The sequence below is a fragment of the Rutidosis leptorrhynchoides genome, chromosome 4 (assembly GCF_046630445.1).
Source record: "Rutidosis leptorrhynchoides isolate AG116_Rl617_1_P2 chromosome 4, CSIRO_AGI_Rlap_v1, whole genome shotgun sequence".
Taxonomy (NCBI): domain Eukaryota; kingdom Viridiplantae; phylum Streptophyta; class Magnoliopsida; order Asterales; family Asteraceae; genus Rutidosis; species Rutidosis leptorrhynchoides.
This window is the reverse complement of record NC_092336.1, coordinates 473204254-473229993: the sequence shown is the minus strand read 5'-3', so window position 1 is coordinate 473229993 and position 25740 is coordinate 473204254. Positions and strand designations below refer to the sequence as shown.

At 32.9% G+C, this 25740-nt stretch overlaps 1 protein-coding gene across 1 annotated transcript; it reads right to left on the bottom strand.

Annotated features, from left to right (window-relative positions):
• Nucleotides 1-5459: 5459 nt before the first annotated feature.
• Nucleotides 5460-10327, bottom strand: LOC139842298 (uncharacterized). The gene is made up of 9 exons (XM_071832453.1): nucleotides 10237-10327; nucleotides 10062-10141; nucleotides 9627-9830; nucleotides 9446-9541; nucleotides 9275-9364; nucleotides 8551-8871; nucleotides 8266-8425; nucleotides 5568-5617; nucleotides 5460-5477 (listed from the first exon to the last, which is right to left on the bottom strand). Exons 1-9 carry the CDS (start codon nucleotides 10325-10327, stop codon nucleotides 5460-5462), a joined length of 1110 nt encoding a protein of 369 aa, XP_071688554.1.
• Nucleotides 10328-25740: the final 15413 nt, after the last annotated feature.

Genomic DNA, 25740 nt, shown 5'->3' with positions numbered 1-25740 from the left:
GATTAAATAAGCATAATAATAACTTAGCTACGAGACATTAATGTAAAAAGGTTGAACATAACTTACAATGATTAAAAATAGCGTAGCGTTACACGGACAGAATTTCGACTTACACCCTTACAACATTCGTTAACATACCCTTATTATTAGGATTTAAAATTAAAATTAAAATTAAAATATAAATTATATATATATTTTTACGTATATATTGAAAGAGAGATAGATTAAGAGTGTGAAAAATGATCAGAATTCGGTTGGCTTTATAGGGACTTTCAGAATTTGGGCCTCCGCGACTCGCGGCCCATTTTGCTTTCAAACTCCGCGAGTCGCGGAGTTTGCTTTTACAGCTCACACAAGTTTGGCTCTTTGTTTACCGACGGTTTTATAAATAAATATAATATATTAAATAATTATAAGAATTATTTAAATATTATATTATATTTATGTGCATAGTTGACTTGTAATTTTTAGTCCGTTGCGTCGAGCGTTGAGAGTTGACTCTGGTCCTGGTTCCGGATTTTCGAACGTCCTTGCGTACAATTTAATATCTTGTACTTTGCGTTTTGAATCTTGTACTCTTGTAATTTCGAGACGTTTCTTATCAATAATTGAAACCTCTTTGATTGTCTTTTGTACTTTTGAGCTTTTTGATCATTTGCATCTTTAATTCGTCGAATCTGTCTTTTGTCTTCACCTTTTATTATTTAAACGAATATCACTTTTAAATAGAACAATTGCAAATAAAAGCTTGTCTTTCTTGAGGAATAATGCTATGAAATATATGTTCGTTTTTAGCATTATCATACTACCTCAAGTTCCTTGGATAAACCTACTGGAAATGAGAAAAATGGATCTAGCTTCAAAGGATCCTTGGATGGCTTGAAAGTTTTTGAAGCAGAATCATGACACGAAAATAATTTCAAGTAAGATTTTCACTCGAAATAAGATTGTTATAGTTACAGAAATTGAATTAAAGTTTGAATATGATTATTACCTTGTATTAGAAAGAAAACCTACTATAAGTAACAAAGGTTTCTTGATCTTGGATGATTACTTGGAATGGATTTAGAAAACTTGGAAGTAAACTTGCAATCTTGTAAGTATTCTTGATTTTATGAAACTAGAACTTTTGGAATTTATGAAGAACACTTAGAACTTGAAGATAGAACTTGAGAGAGATCAATTAGATGAAGAAAATTGAATAATGAAAGTGTTTATAGGTGTTTTTGGTCATTGGTGTATGGATTAGATATAAAGGATATGTAATTTTGTTTTCATGTAAATAAGTCATGAATGATTACTCATATTTTTGTAATTTTATGAGATATTTCATGCTAGTTGCCAAATGATGGTTCCTACATGTGTTAGGTGACTCACATGGGCTGCTAAGAGCTAATCATTAGAGTGTATATACCAATAGTACATACATCTAAAAGCTGTGTATTGTACGAGTACGAATACGGGTGCATACGAGTAGAATTGTTGATGAAACTGAACGAGGATGTAATTGTAAGCATTTTTGTTAAGTAGAAGTATTTTGATAAGTGTCTTGAAGTCTTTCAAAAGTGTATGAATACATATTAAAATACTACATGTATATACATTTTAACTGAGTCGTTAAGTTATCGTTAGTCGTTACATGTAAGTGTTGTTTTGAAACCTTTAGGTTAACGATCTTGTTAAATGTTGTTAACCCAATGTTTATAATATCAAAAGAGATTTTAAATTATTATATTATCATGATATTATGATGTACGAATATCTCTTAATATGATATATATACATTAAATGTCGTTACAACGATAATCGTTACATATATGTCTCGTTTCAAAATCATTAAGTTAGTAGTCTTGTTTTTACATATGTAGTTCATTGTTAATGTACTTAATGATATGTTTACTCATCATAATATCATGTTAACTATATATATAACCATATATATGTCATCATATAGTTTTTACAAGTTTTAACGTTCGTGAATCACCGGTCAACTTGGGTGGTCAATTGTCTATATGAAACCTATTTCAATTAATCAAGTCTTAACAAGTTTGATTGCTTAACATGTTGGAAACACTTAATCATGTAAATAACAATTTCATTTAATATATATAAACATGGAAAAGTTCGGGTCACTACATTTTGCGGCCATTAATTATCATCAAAACGAAACTACACTCTCATATATTCGCATTCAATATGAAATTTAGAAACAAAAACAAAAATAAGGTTATGAATCTAGAGAAATAAAAAAGCGGCTAAAAATACTTGAACAATAAAACAAATACATTATATAAGCAGCAACTTTTTGTAGCTAATGGTGAGATGGTAGCCCCAACATGATTCTCGATGTACCCAAGTACAATATTAAATAAAAGCAAGTATCATAGTGGTATTTAAACAGGCACAACACTTCACATGTGAAAATATTACTTATCCTAAGATCTAAAAGTGCAAAATTCACCTTTAAAAATAGTACAATGCCATTTTCGGAACCTAAACTGCTTCGAACGAGGGAAAGCTTTAAGGAAGTCTTTCTCGTTTCTCCGTTTTCTAGTTATCTTGCGAAAATGGACCTAATCTGCAATTGAAATTTTTTGAAAAATTCACCACAAAATTTTGCCCGATTCTGAAGGGAATGTAGTGACTTCAAATATGTGTTTTGCGGCCATTAATTATCATCAAAATGAAACTACACTATCATATATTCGCATTCAATATAAAATTTAAAAAGAAAAACAAAAATAAGGTTATGAATCTAGAGAAATAAAAATGCGGTTAAAAATACTCGAACAATAAAACAAATACGTTATATAAGCAGCATCTTTTTATTGCTAATGGTGAGATAGTAGCCCCAACATGATTCTCGATGTACCTAAATACAATATTATATAAAAACAAGTATTATAGTGGTATTTAAATAGGCACAACAATTCGCGTGTGAAAATATTACTTATCCTAAGATCTAAAAGTGCAAAATTCACCATAAAAAATAGTACAATGTCATTTTCGGAATCTAAACTGCTTCAAACGAGAGAAAGCCTTAGGGAAGTCTTGCTCGTAGCACTGTTATCTAGTTATCTTGTGAAAATGGGCCTAATCTGCAATTGAAAATTTTTCGCACAATTTATGACGAAAATTTGCCCGATTTTGTAGAGAATGTAGTGACTTCAAATATGTGTTTTGCGGCCATTAATTATCATCAAAAAGAACCTACATTCTCATATATTCTCATTCAATATGAAATTTAGAAACAAAAACAAAAATAAGGTTATGAATCTAGAGAAATAAAAAAGCAGCTAAAAATACTCCAACATAAAACCAAGATGTTATAAAAGCAGCATGGTTTTGTGGCTAGTGGTGAAATAGTAGCCCCAACATGATTCTCGATTTACCTAAATACAATATTGAATAAAAACAAGTATAATAGTGGTATTTAAACATGCACAACAATTCAAATGTGAAGGTATTACTTATCTAAATATCTAAAAGTGCAAAATTCACTTTTAAAAATAGTAAAATAATACTTTCGGAATCTAAACTGCTTCGAACGGGAGAAAGCCTTAAGATAGTCTTGCTCGTAGCACTAATTTCTAGTTATCTTGAGAAAAAGGGCCTAATCTACAATTGAATTTTTTTTTTTTGGAAAACTCTTTTACAAAATTTTGCCCAATTTTGTGGGGAATGTAGTGACTTCAAATATGTGTTTTGCGGCCACTGATTATCATTAAAACGAAACTAAACTCTCATATATTTGCATTCAATATGAAATTTAGAAACAAAAATAAAAATAAGGTTATGAATTTAGAGAAATAAAACTCGAACAATAAAACCAAGACGTTACAAAAGCAGCAAGGTTTTGTGGCAAGTGGTGAGATAGTAGCCCCAAAATGATTCTCGATGTACCTAAATACAATATTAAATAAAAACATTTATCATAGTGGCATTTAAACAGGCACAACAATTCACATATATGTGAAGGTATTACTTATCCTATGATCTAAAAGTGCAAAATTCACATTTAAATAAGTAAAATGTCATTTTCAGAATCTAAACTGCTTCGAACGGGGGAAAGCCTTAAGAAAGTGTTGCTTGTAGCGCCGTTTTCTAGTTATTTTGCGAAAATGGGTCTAATCTGCAATTGAAATTTTTTAGAAAATTCTCCACAAAATTTTGCCAAATATTGTGGGAAATGTATTGACTTCAAATATGTGTTTTGCGGCTATTAATTATCATCAAAACAAAACTACACTCTCATATATTCGCATTCAATATGAAATTTAGAAAAAAACAAAAATAAAGTTATGAATCTAGAGATAAAAAAAAGCGGCTAAAAATACTCGAATAATAAAACCAATACGTTATAAAAGCATCAAGGTTTTGTGGCTAGTGGTGAGATAGTATCCCCAACATGATTCTCGATGTACCTAAATACAATATTAAATAAAAAAACAAGTATCATAGTGGTATTTAAACATGCACAACAATTCACATGTGAAGGTATTACTTATCCTAAGATCTAAAAGTGCAAAATTCACCTTTAAAAATAGTGAAATGTCATTTTCGGAATATAAACTGCTTCAAACGGGGAAAAGACTTAAGTAAGTCTTGCTCGTAGCACCGTTTTCTAGTTATCTTGTGAAAATTGGCCTAATCTATAATTGAACATTTCACTACAAGAAAACTGGATTTATAGGACCCCCATAAGTGTCCTAAAAACTCTATTCTTAGGACCTTTGACCTGATAGGACCCTCAAACAGCACGCCACAACAAGAGCGGTCGTATTAGATAAAAAGTGTCCTAAAAGTCATATAGGCTTATAGGACCATTTTCTGAGTCTTATTAACTACATCGAAAGGGCTCTATCAGGTGACATATTAGGACACTTTATAATATTTTGAGACGCTAAAAAATGACGCCTAAATTTGTATTGTTAGAGCATATTAGGACCCCAAAAAAGTGTTCTAATATAAAGATAAACTATGTTAGTACCAATAAAAGCGTCCTAAAATAATTATAAACTATTGAAGTACCTCAAAAAGGGTCCTATTATAAAAATATAGTAGGTTAGTACCAAGGAAAAATATTCCTAATATGAAGATAACTCACATTAGTATCAATATAAGGGTCCTAAATTAATTTGTATCACAAAAAGGTCGTAATGTAACTAGATGTTAATTTAGTACCACAAAAAGGGGTCCTAAGTACCACAAAAGGTGTCCTAATATAAGTAGATGTTTGTTTAGTACCACAAAAAAACATCTTAACAAGTCATAGGAGATTCGAATATCCGGTTCGGATATTCGAGTCCATTTCGGGTTTTGGGTCGGGCCAACATTTATAATCAGATTGTCTCAAACACACAAACTCATAAAACAATATTCATGTCCAAACATTCATAATCGAACCGGCCAACATTAATAAACACACAAAGTCTTCAACCCGCCACCATCCATCTTGATCAATCATCACGTACCATCTACAATTAAACCATCCATGTATAACCATAAAGGTGTACATTATAAAATTAATCTTAATCTTAATTATTACAAATTTTACAAGGACATACCTCAATTAACGCAGTAGGCCAAGCAATAGTATCACACCCCCAGTTAGGGCCTGGGCGAAATGTGACTTAATATCAAATAAACCAACATATTATAATATACGAGAACAATACTAAATGATAAAAAAAACTTTATTGAGTACGCAGCGGAAAATGAAATGTCGTTACAAAGGAATAAAGTAAATGTTCAAATGCAAAAGTAGTAAATGCGATATCTCTTGATCCTATGTCCAAGTAGCATCATATAAGTAGTAAGTAAGAAAGCTTGAATCAATCAGCACCTGAGACAAAACATGCTAAAGTGTCAACCAAAAGGTTGAGTGAAGTTCATAGGTTTAACAAATAAGTTTGACCGTTGTTTTAGACCACAAGAATTAGTTTGTAAAGTTGATCTCGCAGGATCAAAAAGTTATGCCAATGCGTGATATTTAGACTAAACGTTAAAGTTTACGCCAAAGACAAGTTGTAGTTTATACTTTTCGGTTAAAATTCATTATTAAGTAATACAATGACTTGGTCAAATATATCGGGGACGTTACTCCCGATAGGCCTACCCCCAATAATTAAGCATGCATTCAACGAGCAATTAAAAATATCACTGTAGGGACTTAGTCGGACATAGCCGAGTATAGCATAGTTTTAACAGTTGGCACTTGTGTCTAAATTGTAAATAGTAAAAGTAGCATGTGTCTCACCCCAATAAAAGTAAATAAGTTTGCTAGCAATGAAGAGTGGGGCTATGAATTCACCTTAGTAAGTAGAGAGATGAGCTAGTTATTCCTCGGAATAGAAAGTTGAATGAGTGAGCAGAAAAGTCAACCTATTGGCATTTAAGAGTAGTAAGTGTTTTGCCCAAGTTTAAGTTTAAGTATGTAAGTGTAATTCGTTTTACTAAGTTTCCATTCCTATTAAGTTTCTACTTTTAGAAAGTTTCCATTTTTAGAAAGTTTCTAGTTTTAGTAAGTTTCCCATTTTAGTAAGGTTATAATTAGAAAGTTTCTATTTTAAAAGTGTTTCCATTTTAGGATACTTGCCATATTAGATATACTTCCAATCACCCCTTTCCCTTCGAATGGCCATTTCAGGTCTAGGGGCTTGAGCTATAGGATCCTTTAAATCGAAAAATCCAAACCCTTCCGCCTAGAGTTTCTTAGAAACCATTCGTCAAGAAAGTTCGAAGATCTATATATATCCAATATATATCTAAAAATATTTTTATGCGTTATAATATAGGTAGTATAGTATATGTGTTAATAATAGTATAAGTGTAAGTGTTAAATAATAGTATAAGTAATATTAGGGTTTCATTAATTAATTAGGTTTAATTAATTAGAGTAGTAATTAATGATTAGGGTTTAGTAATTAATAACTAGGGTTTAATTAATGTCTAGGGTTTAATTAATGTTCTAGGGTTTAATAGTTAATTAGGGTTTTAATAAATTAAGGTTAGGTTTAGGGTTTTAATTAAAGTAGTATAGTTTAGGTTTAATTAGGGTTTAGTATATATATATATATATATATATATATATATATATATATATATATATATATATATATATATATATATATATATATATATATATATATATATATATATATATATATGTATGTATGTAACTCGTGTATATGTATATATATATAAATATATTTTTTACATGTATATATATATGTATCGACATGTATATGTATATATATAAGTTTATTTTGTTTCCTTAATTAACACAAACAAATCTCCTAATTGTTATCTAGGGTTTTGAAGATCAAACTTTCCTTTCCCCCCCCCCCCCCCCCCCTTTTTTTTTCTAGTCAACATACATACATACATACATATTAATATATATATATTTTTTCATGTATAGATCTAGGTGTGTTTATGTATATGTTTATGAATAAGTTTATAACATGAACATGAATTAAACAAAACTCAAAGTTTATGTAAATAAGTTAGAGTTTATGTTATACCTTTGAAGATTCGAAGACGACTAACAAAGAAAAGATAAACACGACGAAGATTGAAGATCAGAGCCTTTAAAGATTCGAAGAACACCTCGAAGATTCTTGAAGAACACGTAGAACGCGAAGAACACTTGAAGATCACCTTGAAGATTGATGATGTTTTCGATGGTGGTGGTGTAGGGTTTCGGTTTTGGGAGCCGAAACTAGGGAGAGAGGGGAGAGAGATTTTTAGAGAGAGTTGTAATTGTGATTTGGTACATAGAATGGGTTAGCTTAGGCCTCTATTTATAGGAGTGTTAGGAGGATTCTAGAATTAGGGTTTAATTATTAATTACTTAGGCAACAAGTTGGCTTGAAGAGGGGGTTATGGGGGATGCTTGGGCCAAAAATTTGAGGGGCAAAAGGGTAATTTTACCCTCCTTAAAATCGGCTAGGGTTTAGGGAATTAGGTTTTATCTTTTTCACTTTAATCCTTGTACTTTAACTTAGCTTAAATGGTTCCTTAATTATCCAAGTTTAATTACTTTAAATGTACAAGTTTTAAAGTTATTTATTTTTTCCCAAAAGTTATTAACTCATTATCTTATCTTTTATTAACTTGTCTTTTATTACACAAAGTTAATTAGTATATTTTATAAATTCTTAACGCTTAACAATTATCGATTAAAGTTTAATTATTAAGTTGGGCATTTAATATGGAAAAGTATAGAATGGAAAAATTGAGGGTCGTTATAAATAGACGTACCAATGACGTCATGAATGTACACCAAATGATCATGTGGCCTAAACAAAGCTTCATCTTTATTTATGGACACTTGAACCTCGACCTCATACCAATCAGGTCCAATTTCTATCCCCAAAACAACCATTCTTGGATCCAGGCTCCTCAACCATCCTCTTGTTACCTTTTCATTGTTTGCAATGCCTTTTTATAAAAAACCTCGGCTCCCACCTAAAATTTAGTTTTAAAAAAACCATTCATAAGCGTTAAAAGGGTAGAAAAACAGTAAGCTATTAAATTAAAACATACCTTTAAACGTTGAACACCCGAAGAATGAACAACCGAATCAATATTCTGCACACCCGAACCATTCTGCTTTTCTGCCAACTGAGCTTTTATCCTAACATTTTCATCAACAAGTTCTGCTTTTTCGGCCTTCATCTGAGCATTCTCTTTGTGAATAGCTGATCGACCAGGTGCACCCCACAAATCTTTGGCATGAACACCCAGTCCATACGTTTCGGCAGAACCATATTTATGTTGACCCATTATCTTGGCATAAACATCATCTGGTCCAGGTGCATCAGTTGCACCATCACCTAGTTTCTCAGTGAGTTCTTTCATTTGTTCCTACATAAAAATATAATATTTAAACAGGTATATAACTATATGTCATACAGCATATTTAAACAAGTGGTCACTATCAATTGAAGACTCTATTAATATTCACCTCAAATAAATTGGCTATGATATTATCAACATCCTTACATCTGTTACTTTTTTATCTTACCCTTAGAAGTGTCAACTACAACTAATTAACTTTAAGATAAAATAACCCAACTGAAGTGTAGGAACACATCTCAAAGGTAAAAGTCACTAAAAATCTACTTCAAAAGCAATAAAAGCATCACAAGTGGTTTATAGTGATTAATTAACATATAAATATACATCTACTGATATCATATGTAGGATATACTTGATCCACTTTTTATTATTTCATATACAACATAATTGTGCTTGTAAAATTACTTACAATTGCACGAGCAGCTTCACCTTCACCACTTCCATTTGAAAAACACTTCTTAAACATATCCACCCTAGTTGGTTCTCTTCCCAAACTCGCCTGCAATGAGTAAAAATGAGGTAACTATTAACAATGTATATCAAAAGCTATACTATATAAATAATTTTCCCATGATATTACCTTCAGTTCTTCACGAATTATTGCAAAATGGTTTTTCCCCATCACTTGCAGCAACTTCTTGTTAGCCATATTAGCTTTATTTTTTACGCTCATCTCCTGAAAAAGAGAACCTATTAAATATCCTAATATGAAAATAAAACAATATAAAAAAATATACACCATGTGTAAGAATATTTCATACCATCACATTTTCTCTACTCCAATATTCAAGAAGTCGTCTCCAATGTTTTTTGTTGAGTTCTAGAGGTGGTGACTTTAATTGAACCTCCATTGATACAGACGCATCATAGTAATAGTCCTTCAGTGTCGCCCTCCAATTTTTCATTTTGCACTCAAATGACAGGAGTATCCAAGAATCAGCAGTTGGTGGAATATCAAACTTTGACTACAAATTATAAAAAGAAAAACATATCACACGAGAATAAAAAAAGGCTTATTAACACACAGATTTTAAAAATATGTACCCTTAACTCCTTCAGCAGCTTCAGTTTTTTTATATAACTTTATTCCACGATGTATAAACTAGACAATAATAGTAACTCTGAAATAAGTGACCAATAAAATCGGTGAGTTGACTACTGTTAGGACCAATTGGCTATCCATGTTCATTAACAACAATAGGAAGTCGAACAGATGGCTTATGTTTCCAAATTTTTCGCATAACTGTCGGTCCTCTAACTTTGTCGACTTGTTTAGCTAAAAAATATGTGCATTTGATTTACAACTGATATATTAAGCAAGCAACAATACAAATCAAATAAACAAACCAAATTAGAAAAACAAAAAATAACCTTGTTCATCTTGCTCTGGTCTGGTTTGCTGCTCATCTCTCAAACTTGTATCATTCACATTTAATTCTTTACTCGCATAATTGGCATGCATATAACAGTAAAATAAAATGAAAGTTAGAATACATTATTTAAGATAATAAAAAGAATCAAGCATCAAGAAATATAGAACAAATAAAGCTTCTTCAATTTGTCGTCGTTGATGCTCTTCAAGATCTTCATAATAGCCATTGTCATATGTGTTATCCTCTTATTCATTGTTCGCTTCATTTTCGAGCTCCGTATCCATTTCCTCATCTCTAAGACTTCTAATTATAACTTCTACATGTCTAGCTCGCTTGGGTCTGGACTCAAAATTTTCATCTGTATTTTCATCTTCAAGATCCTATGCAATTGCAAAAAGTTACACAAAAAAAGTATTCAACTGAATGTAGAATTAATGATGATTGTTTTAATATGAACTCACCAAATCTGACCCTTGTTCCATCTTGAACTTTGCTTTTTTTTTTTACCCTATGCCTCGTATCATTTGCTTGGCCCTTTTGCATCTGGGATTTTGAGGTTAAAGTTTGGAGACAATAGGACTAACAATAACTCGTTTATTTGTTAAAGTCGCATGTCTAATGGTATTGGGAGCAACGAACTGTTTGGTTTTCCTTTTCTAGGTTGTTTGAATCGTAATAGCCTCAACTTGTTTAGAGGATCTAAGGAAAGTCTTATTGTTTCCTTCCATTTCCATAATCTAAAAAAATGTAAAGAACAATACTCAGCAATTATATGAATAACATCTATTCATTTAAACTAGAACAATTAATGAAACAGAGTTATAAACAAAATTATATACAGAGTAGATAGCAACAATATATGTTATAAACAATTATAATTATAGAAACGTTAAGAAAATCAAATACGAATAACCCAATATGGTGAAAAAAGAGAGATACCAGTGTACTTTGGTGAAAAAAGAGATACCTAAGTTCTTTGGTGAAAAATGAGTTACAAAGTTGTTCAAAAATCTTTTAGCTAACCCCAATTTGATTTGGCACCTTTGAATTTGGGAGGTGATCTTTCCACACTAGCATTTGATCTATCCACACCAAAATAATACAAACTTCCTATTTTACCCTTAAACTACTATTAAGTCAACATACTATTTTTAAAGGGTAAAATAGGTAATTAAATTGTTTTGGTGTGGATGGATCAAAACTAGTGTGGCAGGATCAACCCAAATTTTTTAAATTTATCATAATTTTTGAATGAAAAATTTTGGATCAGCTTTAAAATTTAGCTCCGTAATCCGTGATATTGGCGGTACTATTTGAGGGGGTAAGTTTTGGTAAAAATTAATTGAGGATAACTTCTTACATATTTACATACATATGGAATATTAAATAAATACTAGTAATATTTAACTAAAAAAATATAAGTATAAGTTATAAGTTAAATATAAGTTAAATAAATAATATAACTTATACCAAATGTATTTGATACTATCAATACTTAATAATTAATTTATACACATTATAGAATAAATGTACACATGATTAATTCAACTTAGTACCATACAAGTAGTGTCTCCACATCTTCAGTGCAAAGACTACAACACCAAGCTCCAAATTATGTGTCGTATAATTCTGCTCATGTATCTTCAACTGTCGTGATCCATAGGCGATCACTTTCTTCCGCTACATCAACACGCAAGCAAAACCCTGTCGTGAAGCATCACAGTAAATCACGAAATCTTCATTCCACTCGGGTAAAGACAAAATCGAAGCAGTAGTCAATTTCTGTTTTAACAACTGAAATGCAGACTCGTGTTGCTCAGTCCACTCATACTCTTTACCCTTGTGAGTCAACAATGTCAATGGTCGAGCAATAGTAGAAAATCCCTCAATGAATCTCCTATAATAACCGGCGAGACCTAAGAATTACCGAATCTGCGTTGGCGACTTAGGAGTCTCCTATTTCTTGACTGTTTCTATCTTCGCAGGATCAACCTGAATACCATTAATACCCACGATATGACGCAAAATTTGAACTTCTTATAGCCAGAAGTCACACTTCAAAAATTTCAAGTACAGCTGTTCTTTCCTGAGCATCTCAAGTATCAAACGGGGATGTTGTTCATGTTCCTGCTCGTTCTTCGAATATACCAAAATATCATCAATAAACACAATAACAAACTTTTCTAGATATGGCTTACACACACGATTTATGAGATCAATGAACACTGCTGGTGCGTTCATCAATCCAAACGGCATTACTGTAAATTCATGATGTCCTTAACGTGTTCTAAACGCTGTCTTCTGTATATCTGTCTCCTTTACTCTCATCTGATGGTAACCTGACCTTAGATCAATCTTAGAGTAACATCCTGATCGTTGAAACTGATCAAACAAATCATCGATCCTCGGTAACGGATATCTATTCTTGATAGTCAGCTTATTCAGTTCTCCGTAATCAATACAAAGTCTCATAGATCCATCCTTCTTCTTAACAAAAAGAACTGGAGCTCCCCATGGTGAAGAACTCGGTCGAATGAATCCCTTGTCTAAAAGCTGTTGTAACTGACTAGACAGCTCTTGCAATTCCGAAGGTGCAAGTCTATGCAGTGCGCACGCTACAGGTGCCGCTCCAAGCATTAAGTCAATCTGAAAATCCACTTCTCTATACTGTGGAAGTCCTGGTAACTCTTCCAGAAAAACATCGGGAAAGTCTCTAACAATCGGTACATCTTCGAGCTTCTTGACTTCAACAATATATAAGTTCATGTTGGTTAACCTAATTGATCTACATCGTCTATCATAATTGATCCTAATTGAACATCGTTTATCCTATACTATATTAATTTGTTTACCATACGTACAATGAATTATCAATATATGAATCAGCATTATTTAGATCATCGATCACCCGATAAGCGTTTAATTAGACTGAGCGTTCGACATCTTTAAAGTTCATCATGATAATTATGCTACCTCAGCTCATTCAATCAATGGTATATTATATTATAATTGAGATCGCCTGATTGAGTCCATATGACTTATGGTATTCATCAAGTTCTAAATTAATGCTTGAATAACTTGTCTGATGATACCATGCACGCATGCATTAAGTTCGTCTGATAAGCCTAATTAAAGCTTATCCTCGATCATCATTAAGATGGCCTTATAACCTATAAACCGTAAACCCTATACCCAAAACCCTAAATAATATATAAACCGTAAACCCAAAACATTAAATTAACCATAAACCCTAACCCTAAACCTAAACCCTAAACCATAAACCTTATACCCTAAAACCGGCTTAAACCCTAAACCCTAAACTATATACACCCTAAACCATATACCCTACACCCCTAAATCCTAGCTAAACCTTATACCCTAAACCATAAACCCTATATAACCAGAACCATAAACCATATATAAACCCTTAAACCCTAACCCTAACCCTAAACCCTAAACCCTAAACCCTACACTAAACTCTAAATCTTATACCCTAAACCCTAAACCCTACCAATGTATGTAGCAGTAGCTCACCTGATACCTTAGAAGCTGGGACCCACAGCCATGTGAAAGCTTGACCAAATTGTGCGTAGGTTCAATAATCCCCACTCGAGGTAATAATTTACAACTCTAGATAGTGAGATGGCCTGTTACATGGTTGGGTACCTGGTGGAGGCCGGTAATTTCTGGCATCCGACCCTTTCAGGGTGGGTTTGGTGTTTCCATAGGAAACACAGGGTTGTGGTGTCCCAGCCAAAGTAACACCTTAATTTTGACCAAACCCTAAAACTTAAACCCTAAACCCTGAATATTAAACCATATATATCCAAAACATATATGATATTAAACCATAGACCCTAAACCCTAAATCATTAGTGTCGATCTATTAATAGGCTAGCTTTAAGCTAAGCCGATCTTATGATTATACGACACTCTCAAGATATTCTAATATGCTTTAACATCTCGTCCGATAAGGTGTGGTATATATATAAGATCATGATATGATCTATTTGGATTAAGCTTAAACTACATTATTTATATTATTTTATATTTTATTAATTATTTGAATTGTTATCTTAAACTTATATTACATCTTATTGGATGTATCATAATCCTCATAATTTATAATTATAATTATTATATTACTATTAACAAGTTATAATAACATTGTATTTAATTGCAATCATCATTTGTTATTGAAGATTGAAGACTGAAGATGTGTTTGCAGATCTAAGTTATTTACAATCATCAGGTATGCATCATATAGAGTAATCTGTAATCAGTTAATACATAATTGAAGATATAAGTTAATTGCAATCATCTAAAATTTGGGCCAGCTTGTTTCATACGCTTTGTCTATACCGCTTAATTCTTGCAATCTTTTATTTTAATCCAGGTTAATTTCTTCTCCTACTTACTGAACACACGAATAATTTTTTTTTGTTTTCCAGTAAAATGTGTTTGTAAAAAACAGGTCTATGATGGACTCAATGTCTTTATGTAGATCTTCCCCTGCATACAAAAAAGGACTTGACAACTTTTTAGAACGTATTTTCTCTAAAAAGGAAATGGGAGATCATATGTATTGTTCGTGCATACATTGCGGTAATCAAAAATGGGTAGATAGGATTGAGGCTAAATCACATCTTCTATGTGACATGTTTTTGAAAGGCTATCAAATTCCACCTGAAAATGATACACCAATGTGGGATGCTGAAGATGATATGCAAGGATTTGCCCAATGCGCCTTCCATATGTTTGAAGATGAAGATGAATATGATACACCAATGTGGGATGCTGAAGATGATATCAAATTTCACCTGAAGATGATACACCAATGTGGGATGCTGAAGATGATATGCACGGATTTGCCCAATGTGCCTTAAATGTGACGTATGTCAGACTTCAAGATATTAACAAAGTAACAATGATTCTGATGAGTTAACCAAACAAGCTGTTCATAATGATGGTGATTATGAAGGTAAGAAGGTTGGAGCAAAAGTGTTGCGCTATTTTCCACTCATACCACGCTTGCAAAGATTGTATATGTTAGTCCCGTTAGATGCCTAAACTGATCGGTTTCTGTGTGTTTGTATGGGTTAGAGTATGAGTTATGCAAGAACACTTGAGAGAGTTTGATAAATGATAAAGTGTAACATATGATAACTAATTAAAAAAATGGTGGGGAGATTGGTTTTCTGATTTTGTTTCGAAATATAAAGCCTTCTTCAGGACCGTCCAGGCAATAACAAATTTTAAAGGCAGATAGATCCAACGTGTCAATGGTTTGATTCGGTGTAGAGAGCAGGATCTTTTTCCAAATGGAGTTGACACCTAGCTGAAGATCATGTTACGAGGCAAGCTTGATTCTTTCCTTCATAAATCTTTTCACCCTTTCAATTGCTGTTTCAATTACCAAATTCTTTCTAATTTTGTTCCTTAACAGGTTGTAAAGGAATAACACATCTACTGGCTTGTGCTCGATCAGATCATACTCAGAAAATGTGTACTCTTGGTCGTTTGAACGTATGACTTTGAAGAATGGGATGTAAAATTTCCTTGTTAGGGTCCTGCAGATAACACTATTAATGATTGTAATCGGATACTCCTTCTGATCATCCATGTCAAACTCGTCTTTGATCTTATACACTCGCTTCTAATTACGATACGTCATCAACTTGTCCTTATCACCAAGAAAATCATAACACCCAATTGGATTGAACCTTTCAGCTACCGGCAAGTTTTTAAGTTTATCTTCACTGACGAAGATTCTGTATGCTTGTTCTTCCAACCAACAACCCTGTAGCACTTTTTTAGTCTGAGGTTCACCTAGTTTGATTGGCAGTTCTCTGTACTTGTTGAATTCTCCATGTTGTGGTTCAGATGATGTGGATTGTTCAGGAGTTGGTTAAGCGGTAGGTTTAGGAAATCTTGGAGCGGGTTTACCAGTGTACTCTTGAGTGACAAATAGATCAAATTCGTCCAGTTCTTCCTCATCAGGAGGTTCTAAGTTCACATAGTTTTCTTTGATAAATGCTCCTTCAATGACAATGGTTGGTTTGGTTTGGGGTTTCAGGTTTCTGAACTACTCTTCTTCTTCTTCTTCTTCTTCTTCTTCTTCTTCTTCTTCTTCTTCTTCTTCTTCTTCTTCTTCTTCTTCTTCTTCTTCTTCTTCTTCTTCTTCTTCTTCTTCTTCTTCTTCTTCTTCTTCTTCTGATTTGGGAATGATAAGCTGGGGAGTATATGTGGTGGTTGATTCAGTAGGTGGAGTGATTGTTTCAGATTCAGGTCTAGTGTATACAACCATTGCAAGGGTGGTTTCAGCAGAGGTAACCACCATTTCAGGGCTTGCTCGATCGGAGGAGACAAGTGTTTCAGCCATTTCAGTTTCATCTTCCTCTTTCACATCAATGAACATTATTTCATCAAATTCATCATCATCATCGAAGTTGATTGTGATTACATTAAACCCTTCAGGAGCAGCATCATCTTCTTCAATAACATGTTCTCCCACTTCCATTGCTCCTTCCGGTAAGTTAGATTCATCAACGACTTCTTTTCCTTTTCTGGAGGAACTGGGTTGATTTTGAGATTGGATCGAACTAAGGATATCAGCCTCTGATGATCTTCCTCCGATATTCTCCCCCTCATGTTAGCCGTCGGCATCGGGGTCATCATGTCGCCTGGAGGAAGATGGTTGGTCAACCCGAAACGGAATCGGTTCGAGTACTGGAGGATAGTTAGGTATGCGTTGTAAGGAGTTGAGCAAACTGAGGATGGCGTTCCTGATGAAATCTGAAATGTTCCGTTCATATTGATTATAAACGTTCCATATTAATTGATTTCGTTGCGAGGTTTTGACCTCTATATGAGACGTTTTTCAAAGACTGCATTCGTTTTTAAAACAAACCATAACCTTTATTTTATCGACAAGGTTAAAAGGACTCCACCTAGATTATCCAGAAATGATAATCTAAAAATATCACACTTACACACTACCAATACATATTGGTTTACAATATTAATATGTTACAACAAAGTAAATCTTGAATGCAGTTTTAAACAATATTATACAAACATGCTGACACCAAATCTTGTCCATATTTTAACAAGCAACAGCAGAAGTTCTTAATAATCACCTGAGAATAAACATGCTTTAAATGTCAACAAAAATGTTGGTGAGTTATAGGTTTAACCTATATATTTATCAAATTATAATAATAGACCACAAGATTTCATATTTCAATATACATCCCATACATAGAGATAAAAATCATTCATATGGTGAACACCTAGTAACCGACATTAACAAGATGCATATAGAATATCCCCATCATTCCGGGATACCCATCGGACATAATAATTTCGAAGTACTAAAGCATTCCAAATTCCAGAATGGGGCTTGTTGGGCCCTGATAAGGCTAAAAAGGAACATATATTTCATAGCAAAATCCCCCAAGAAAGACAAGATTTTAGTTGCAATTGTTCCATTTTCGAGTAATATTCGTTTATTTTAAATAAGTGCGAAGACAAAAGGCGAAAACGAAGATTTGAAGACGCAAAGGTCCAAAAAGCTCAAAAGTACAAGATACAATCAAAAAGGTTCAAATTATTGATGAAGAACGTCTAAAAATGACAAGAGTACAAGTTACAAAACGCAAAGTACAAGATATTAAATTATACGAAAGGACGTTCGAAAATCCGGAACCGGGACATGAACCAACTTTCAGCGCTCGACGCAACGGTGTAAAAATTACGAGTCAACTATGCACAAGAATAAAATATAATATTTAAATAATTCATAATAAGAATAATATTAAATAATAAAAAGTTGTTAATTGAGCATAGTTCAGGGGTCGTAAATGAAAATTTCAATTCTAATTTCGCCTATAAAATCTATGTAATACGATGAATTGGAGAGAACATTTTTCGATCCTAAATCTATCTTTCTATTTCTATATCTTTCCCCTTAATATCAAATATCAATATCTATATTCTATATCTCTATCATAATGTTAACTTAATAAGATATAACAATAATCTTAATTTTAATTTTAAATTATGATAATAATAAGATTTATGATAGAGATCGTTTGAGTGTGTAAGTCAAAATTCTGTCCGTGTAACGCTACGCTATTTTTAATCATTGTAAGTTATGTTCAACCTTTTTACATTAATGTCTCGTAGCTAAGTTATTATTATGCTTATTTAAAACGAAGTAATCATGATGTTGGGCTAATTACTAAAATTGGGTAATTGGGCTTTATACCATAATTGGGGTTTGGACAAAAGAACGACACTTGTGAAAATTAGACTATGGGCTATTAATGGGCTTTATATTTGTTTAACTAAATGATAGTTTGTTAATGTTAATATAAAGATTTACAATTGGGCGTCCCTATAAATTACCATATACACTCAATCGGACACGATGGGCGGGGTATTTATATGTACGAATAATCGTTCATTTAACCGGACACGGGGATGGATTAATAGCCACTAGAATAATTAAAACAGGGGTGAAATTATGTACAAGGACACTTGGTATAATTGATAACAAAATATTAAAACTTTGGGTTACACTCAGTCGACATCCTGGTGTAATTATTAAACAAAGTATTAAAATCTTGTTACAGTTTAAGTCCCCAATTAGTTGGAATATTTAACTTCGGGTATAAGGATAATTTGACGAGGACACTCGCACTTTATATTTATAACTGATGGACTGTTATGGACAAAAACCAGACGGACATATTAAATAATCCAGGACAAAGGACAATTAACCCATGGGCAAAAAAACTAAAATCAACACGTCAAACATCATGATTACGGAAGTTTAAATAAGCATAATTCTTTTATTTCATATTTAATTTCCTTTATTTTATATTTAATTGCACTTCTAATTATCGCATTTTTTTTAATTATCGCAAGTTTATTTTATCGCACTTTTATTATTCGCAATTTCATTATCGTTATTTACTTTATGCTTTAATTTAAGTCTTGTATTTATTTTTAATATTTTACATTTGGTTTTAACTGCGACTAAAGTTTTAAAATCGACAAACCGGTCATTAAACGGTAAAAACCCCCCTTTATAATAATAATATTACTTATATATATATATTTGTATTTTTACAATTATTGTGTGTAAAAAAATATAGTGTTATACTTCACGAGCTCCCTGTGGAACGAACCGGACTTACTAAAAACTATACTATAATACGATTAGGTACACTGCCTATAAGTGTTGTAGCAAGGTTTAAGTATATCCACTCGATAAATAAATAAATAACTTGTGTAAAATTGTAGCATATTTAATAGTATTTCGCACTAAAAATAATACTATTTTGTACACCCCGCTGCACACATCAAGTTTTTGGCGCCGCTGCCGGGGAACGCCGAAGCGAAACGCTATATAAAAAAAGGAATCTAGACAACTAGTTACCTTATTTTAAGATATATTTTGAAGAAAAAAAAAAGGTAATACGATTAGTGTGTGCACCTACTCTTTAAAAAGGTACAAGACGTTGTAATACTATTAAACACTTGAGCATAGTATTTCGGACACTTAGGGATTGTCCATATACGCTAAATTAGCAAGGTTTAGGCTAATTTAGTGATTTAGCAAATTTGAGTTTGAGTATTTTTACTTTATGATGCATTTTTGAATTGAATACAAACAAATGTGCACCTACTCTCATCTTTATCATCATTCAATGCTTATTTAAGTCAAGTGGGGTTTGTTTTGGCCAACAAAAGAAGAAAAAGAAACGCACAAGTTTCACTATTTTTATGATTAAATGCATCATCATCTTTTCCTTCCACTAATATAAAACAAAAACATCCTTGCATTGTGAAGCTTACGAAAACAGAAAACAGAATAGTCTAAAAAGGATATTGGGAGATTCTAACGACTATAGTATTTTTATAGACATTAAGTATTCTAAAAGGCCATAATCGAATTGAAACACACCTTTTCTTTTCAATATCCAAAAATTATCTATTCTCTTAAAAAAAAAAAAATCTCCAATTATTTTCAAAATTCTTCAATGATTGTTGTAAATCTTGGGACCCACCCATGTGGGGTTGTCACGGTTTAAAAAAAAAAAAAAAAAAAAAGGGAGACAGCTAACACTTATTATAAATAAAGGCAAATACCATCACTAAGAATTTAAAATTATCACAACTTTTTGGCTAGATTTTACCCTTGTTCCTTTTCAACAAAATCTATGATTGTAAACGTATCATCTCTTCTTTTATGTGATATATGATGTAAACGTTTAAAAAAAAAAAAAAAAAATTTATTTTTAGTTTTATTACCTTTAGTTTTTTTTAGACTATAGTCGCAACTTTTAGTTTTTAGTCATAATTTTTGCCGTAGTTTTACTTTTTATTTCTAGAATTCTTAGGATTGCCGTAAAATCCCTTAAGTGCTTATTCCTTAGACTAAGTATTAGGTGCTTTAGAATTTTGCGACGCCATTTTTCGTGCTATTTTTTTTTATTTATTTTTTTTTTCTTCGACGTCTTTTACCTATGTATCAATTACAATTCCAATTAGTGATCTCTATTTGTAGTTTTAATTTTAAGATAGTGATAGTTATAAGGTTAGATTAACCGCGTGTTTACAAACCACTCTTCGTCTTTTTCATTTTTCGACACTTTTCGACGCGCAATCTTTTTCTCTCTTATTTCTCGCCATTCTAGTTTTTAGGACTTAGATTTTTTTTTACTTCTTCTCTAAATTTCTTAAAATTACGAAAATTTATTTTAAGTGGTTAAATTGATAGACATCAAAATTTTCTGGTTCGTAGTAATAGTTGAATTTGTACGTGGACCGGGTTATTGGAGCCAAACAGTCCTCAATTATATTGAGACCAAACGAATCATGCCCCTCTGCTGCATCTTTTGGCTATTCGAAACGTGGGCAAAATCAAAAAAGTCTATTGATTGGATAACTTATTATAATTTTTCTTTCCTTTTAAAAACTAATAGGATATTCAGTGAATGCACCGAGCAAGACGTTCACCACCTTTTGTACGTTCACCACCTGTAACTAGATCAAGACATTTAGCAAATATAACCGCCGTTGATTTTTCTTTAGAATCGTCATCCAGTCGACCAAGTACTTCAGTTCAAATTTCCGATAATCCATTTTTTGAACCCAACCTCACAATTGAGAATCCAGAGAATATTCAGGAACGGTTCGTAGATCCTGAACCATTAAACTTTCCTCCGGAACCACCAATCATTCAAACAGAGATTGTTGAGGAACGAACCATTAAATCAGAATCATATAGTGATACCGATTCAACAAATTCAATTATGGAGAATCTGGAACCTTTAAGTATGGAAGACCGAATGAGAGCTAAACGCACTGGCCAAGGTCACGCAATTACTCATCCAGACATTAATGCGCCAGATTATGAAATCAAAGGACAAATTCTACACATGGTGACTAATCAATGCCAATTTAGTGGTGCACCGAAGGAAGATCCAAATGAACATCTACGTACCTTTAATAGGATCTGCACACTATTTAAAATCCGAGAAGTGGAGGATGAACAGATATATCTCATGTTATTTCCCTGGACTTTAAAGGGAGAAGCCAAAGATTGGTTGGAATCGTTACCTGAAGGGGAGATTGATACATGGGACGTTTTAATTGAAAAATTTCTTAAACAATTCTTTCCTGCATCTAAAGCCGTAAGACTTCAAGCAGAAATTGTTACGTTCACACAGAAGCCAAATGAAACTCTATATGAGGCGTGGACAAGATATGGAAAGTTATTAAGAGGATGTCCGCAACATGGTTTAGATACCTGTCAAATAGTACAAATATTCTACCGAGGATGCGACATCAATACAAGGAAAGACATAGATATAGCAGCTGGTGGTTCTATTATGAAGAAAACCGAAACTGATGCTTACAAAATTATTGATAACACTGCTTCCCACTCACATGAGTGGCACCAAGAAAAAGACATCATTAGATCATCTAAAGCAGCTAGAGCCGATTCTAGCCATGACTTAGATTCCATTTCCGCAAAGATAGATGCTGTGGAGAGACGAATGGAAAAGATGACTAAAGATATTCACTCAATACGAATTAGTTGTGAGCAGTGTGGAGGACAACATTTGACAAAAGATTGTCTCAGTATTGAATTAACAATGGAACAAAGAGAGAATATTTCATACATAAACCAAAGGCCTGGAAATAATTATCAGAATAATTATCAACCGCCAAGACCGATTTACAATCAAAACCAGAATTATAACCGAAATATTCCATACAACAACCAACAAGGTCCTAGCAATCAACAAGTATCCAATAATACTTACAATCAGCAAAGACCGAATTTTCAAAACAAACCACCACAACAAACCGATGATAAAAAGCCGAATTTAGAAGATATGATGACGAAGCTAGTTGAAACTCAAACGCAGTTTTTCACATCTCAAAAACAAACTAATGAACAAAATGCTCAAGCATTTAGAAATCAACAAGCTTCTATTCAAAATCTGGAACAAGAAGTAAGTAACCTAGCAAGATTAATAGGTGAAAGAAAACCGGGAAGTCTACCTAGTGATACAAATGCTAACCCCCGGAATGAAACAGCTAAAGCTATTACCACAAGAAGTGGTACAACACTTAAACCACCTGAAATACCTGTAACTTCTGATGAAACTATTCCTACTCCACAAGAACCACAATCTGATCAAGATAAGGAAAAAGAACCGGTAGTTGAAAAGGTTAATGAAAATAACACAGTTAAGGATAAACCTTATGTTAAACCATACCAACCACCACTTCCTTATCCGAGTAAAATGAAGAAAGAAAAACTTGAAGCCGAGCAATCCAAATTCTTGGATATGTTTAAACAGATAAATGTAAATCTTCCTTTCATTGATGTGATTTCAGGAATGCCAAGATATGCTAAATTCTTGAAAGATCTAATCTCAAATAGAAAGAAAATGGAAGAACTCTCGGCTGTTACTATGAATGCTAATTGTTCAGCAGTGCTGTTGAATAAGATACCAGGAAAATTATCTGATCCAGGAAGTTTCACAATTCCATGTTTTCTGGGTAGTCTTAGTTCAATAGAAGCATTGGCAGACTTAGGTGCTAGTATAAATCTAATGCCGTATTCACTATACGCTAAACTAGACCTTGGAGAATTAAAACCAACCAGAATAAGCATACAACTAGCCGATAGATCAATAAAATATCCTAGAGGGATAATGGAGAACATGCTAGTTAAAGTTGGTACTTTAGTATTTCCAGTAGATTTTGTTGTTTTGGACATGGAAGAAGATTCTCAAGTTCCTCTCATATTAGGAAGACCATTCTTAAACACGGCTAAAGCAATGATAGACGTGTTCGGTAAGAAACTGACCCTAAGTATAGAGGATGAGAGTGTTACCTTTTCAGTTGATAGAGCAATGCAACAGCCACAATCTGCAGATGATACATGTTATTATATTCAAACTATAGATGCACATGCAGAATTATTAGAAGAATTTCCAGAATTACAAGGAACAGGAGAATGTTCTTTAGGAGAAGGTAATGAACCAATTGATGAAGCTGAAATGTTAGCTACACTTATAGCTAATGGATATGAACCAACAACAGAAGAAATTCAAATGCTAAAAGAAGAAGACAGATATCGATATAAATCATCGATAGAAGAACCTCCGAAATTAGAGTTAAAGCCACTTCCAAACCATTTGGAATACGCTTATTTACATGGTGAATCTGAATTACCTGTAATAATATCGTCTTCTCTTACTGAAAATGAGAAATCACAACTCATTTATGTGTTGAAAGCTCATAAACCAGCCATTGCATGGAAGATTCATGATATTAAAGGAATAAGTCCTTCGTATTGCATACATAAAATCCTTATGGAAGAAGGTCATAAAACGTATGTGCAACGCCAACGAAGACTAAATCCTAATATGCAAGATGTAGTTAAGAAAGAGATTATTAAACTGCTAGATGCAGGTTTAATTTATCCAATCTCTGATAGTCCATGGGTAAGCCCAGTTCAATGCGTGCCTAAGAAGGGTGGCATGACTGTCATTACAAATGAGAAAAATGAGCTTATTCCTACTAGGACTGTAACAGGATGGCGTGTATGTATTGATTATAGAAAATTAAATGACGCCACTAGAAAAGATCACTTTCCCTTACCTTTCATAGATCAAATGTTGGAAAGATTAGCCGGAAATAGTTACTATTGTTTTCTAGATGGATTTTCCGGATATTTTCAAATTCCAATAGCACCCGAGGATCAAGAGAAAACAACATTCACGTGCCCTTATGGTACTTTTGCTTACAAACGCATGCCATTTGGACTTTGTAACGCCCCTGCAACCTTTCAAAGGTGTATGATGGCGATTTTTCACGACATGATAGAAGAATGCATGGAAGTATTCATGGATGACTTTTCAGTCTTCGGTGATACATTTAAATCATGTCTAGTTAATCTGGAACGAATGCTAATTAGATGCGAAAAATCAAATCTAGTACTTAATTGGGAGAAATGCCATTTCATGGTTAAAGAAGGCATCGTTCTTGGACATAAAATTTCAAAAGAAGGAATTGAAGTGGATAGAGCTAAAGTAGATGTAATTGCTAAACTTCCACATCCCACCAATGTTAGAGGAGTTAGGAGTTTTCTAGGGCATGCCGGTTTTTACCGACGTTTCATAAAAGATTTTTCTAAAATTGCCACTCCTATGAATAAACTCCTAGAAAAGGATGCTCCATTCATCTTTTCAGATGAGTGTATCAAATCTTTTAATATTCTTAAAGAAAAACTCACTAATGCACCGATCATGATAACACCAAATTGGAATCTACCATTTGAACTAATGTGCGATGCAAGTGATTTTGCAATGGGAGCCGTTTTAGGACAAAGGATTGAAAAACGATTTCAACCTATATATTATGCTAGTAAGACGTTACAAGGAGCACAAACGAACTATACAACTACTGAAAAAGAACTCCTTGCTATTGTCTTTGCTTTTGACAAATTTCGATCATATCTCGTTCTAGCAAAAACGGTGGTCTATACCGACCATTCTGCTCTTAGATACCTATTTTCAAAACAAGATGCTAAACCAAGATTAATCCGTTGGATCTTACTCTTACAAGAGTTTGATATTGAAATCCGAGATAAAAGAGGAGCAGAAAATCTCGCCGCTGATCATCTTTCTCGTCTTGAAAATCCCGAATTAGAAGTTCTAAATGAATCAGCCATACAAGACAACTTTCCTGATGAATATCTATTGAAGATAGATTATAAAGAAATCCCATGGTTTGCAGACTATGCAAATTATTTAGTATGTGGATTCCTTGAAAAAGGATTATCGTACCAAAAACGAAAGAAATTCTTCAGTGATATAAAACACTATTTCTGGGAAGATCCACATCTGTTTAAAAGTTGTCCCGATGGAATAATACGCCGATGTGTATTTGGAGATGAAGCTAGTAAAAT

Excerpts from the sequence above, each read along its gene's own strand:
- LOC139842298 (XM_071832453.1), bottom strand. The coding sequence starts at position 10,327 with ATGCATGCCAATTATGCGAGTAAAGAATTAAATGTGAATGATACAAGT. Across the intron at positions 9,542-9,626 it reads GGAGTAGAGAAAATGTGATG|GAGATGAGCGTAAAAAATAA; the intron begins GTATGAAATATT and ends TCTCTTTTTCAG. Across the intron at positions 9,365-9,445 it reads TAATTCGTGAAGAACTGAAG|GCGAGTTTGGGAAGAGAACC; the intron begins GTAATATCATGG and ends TACTCATTGCAG.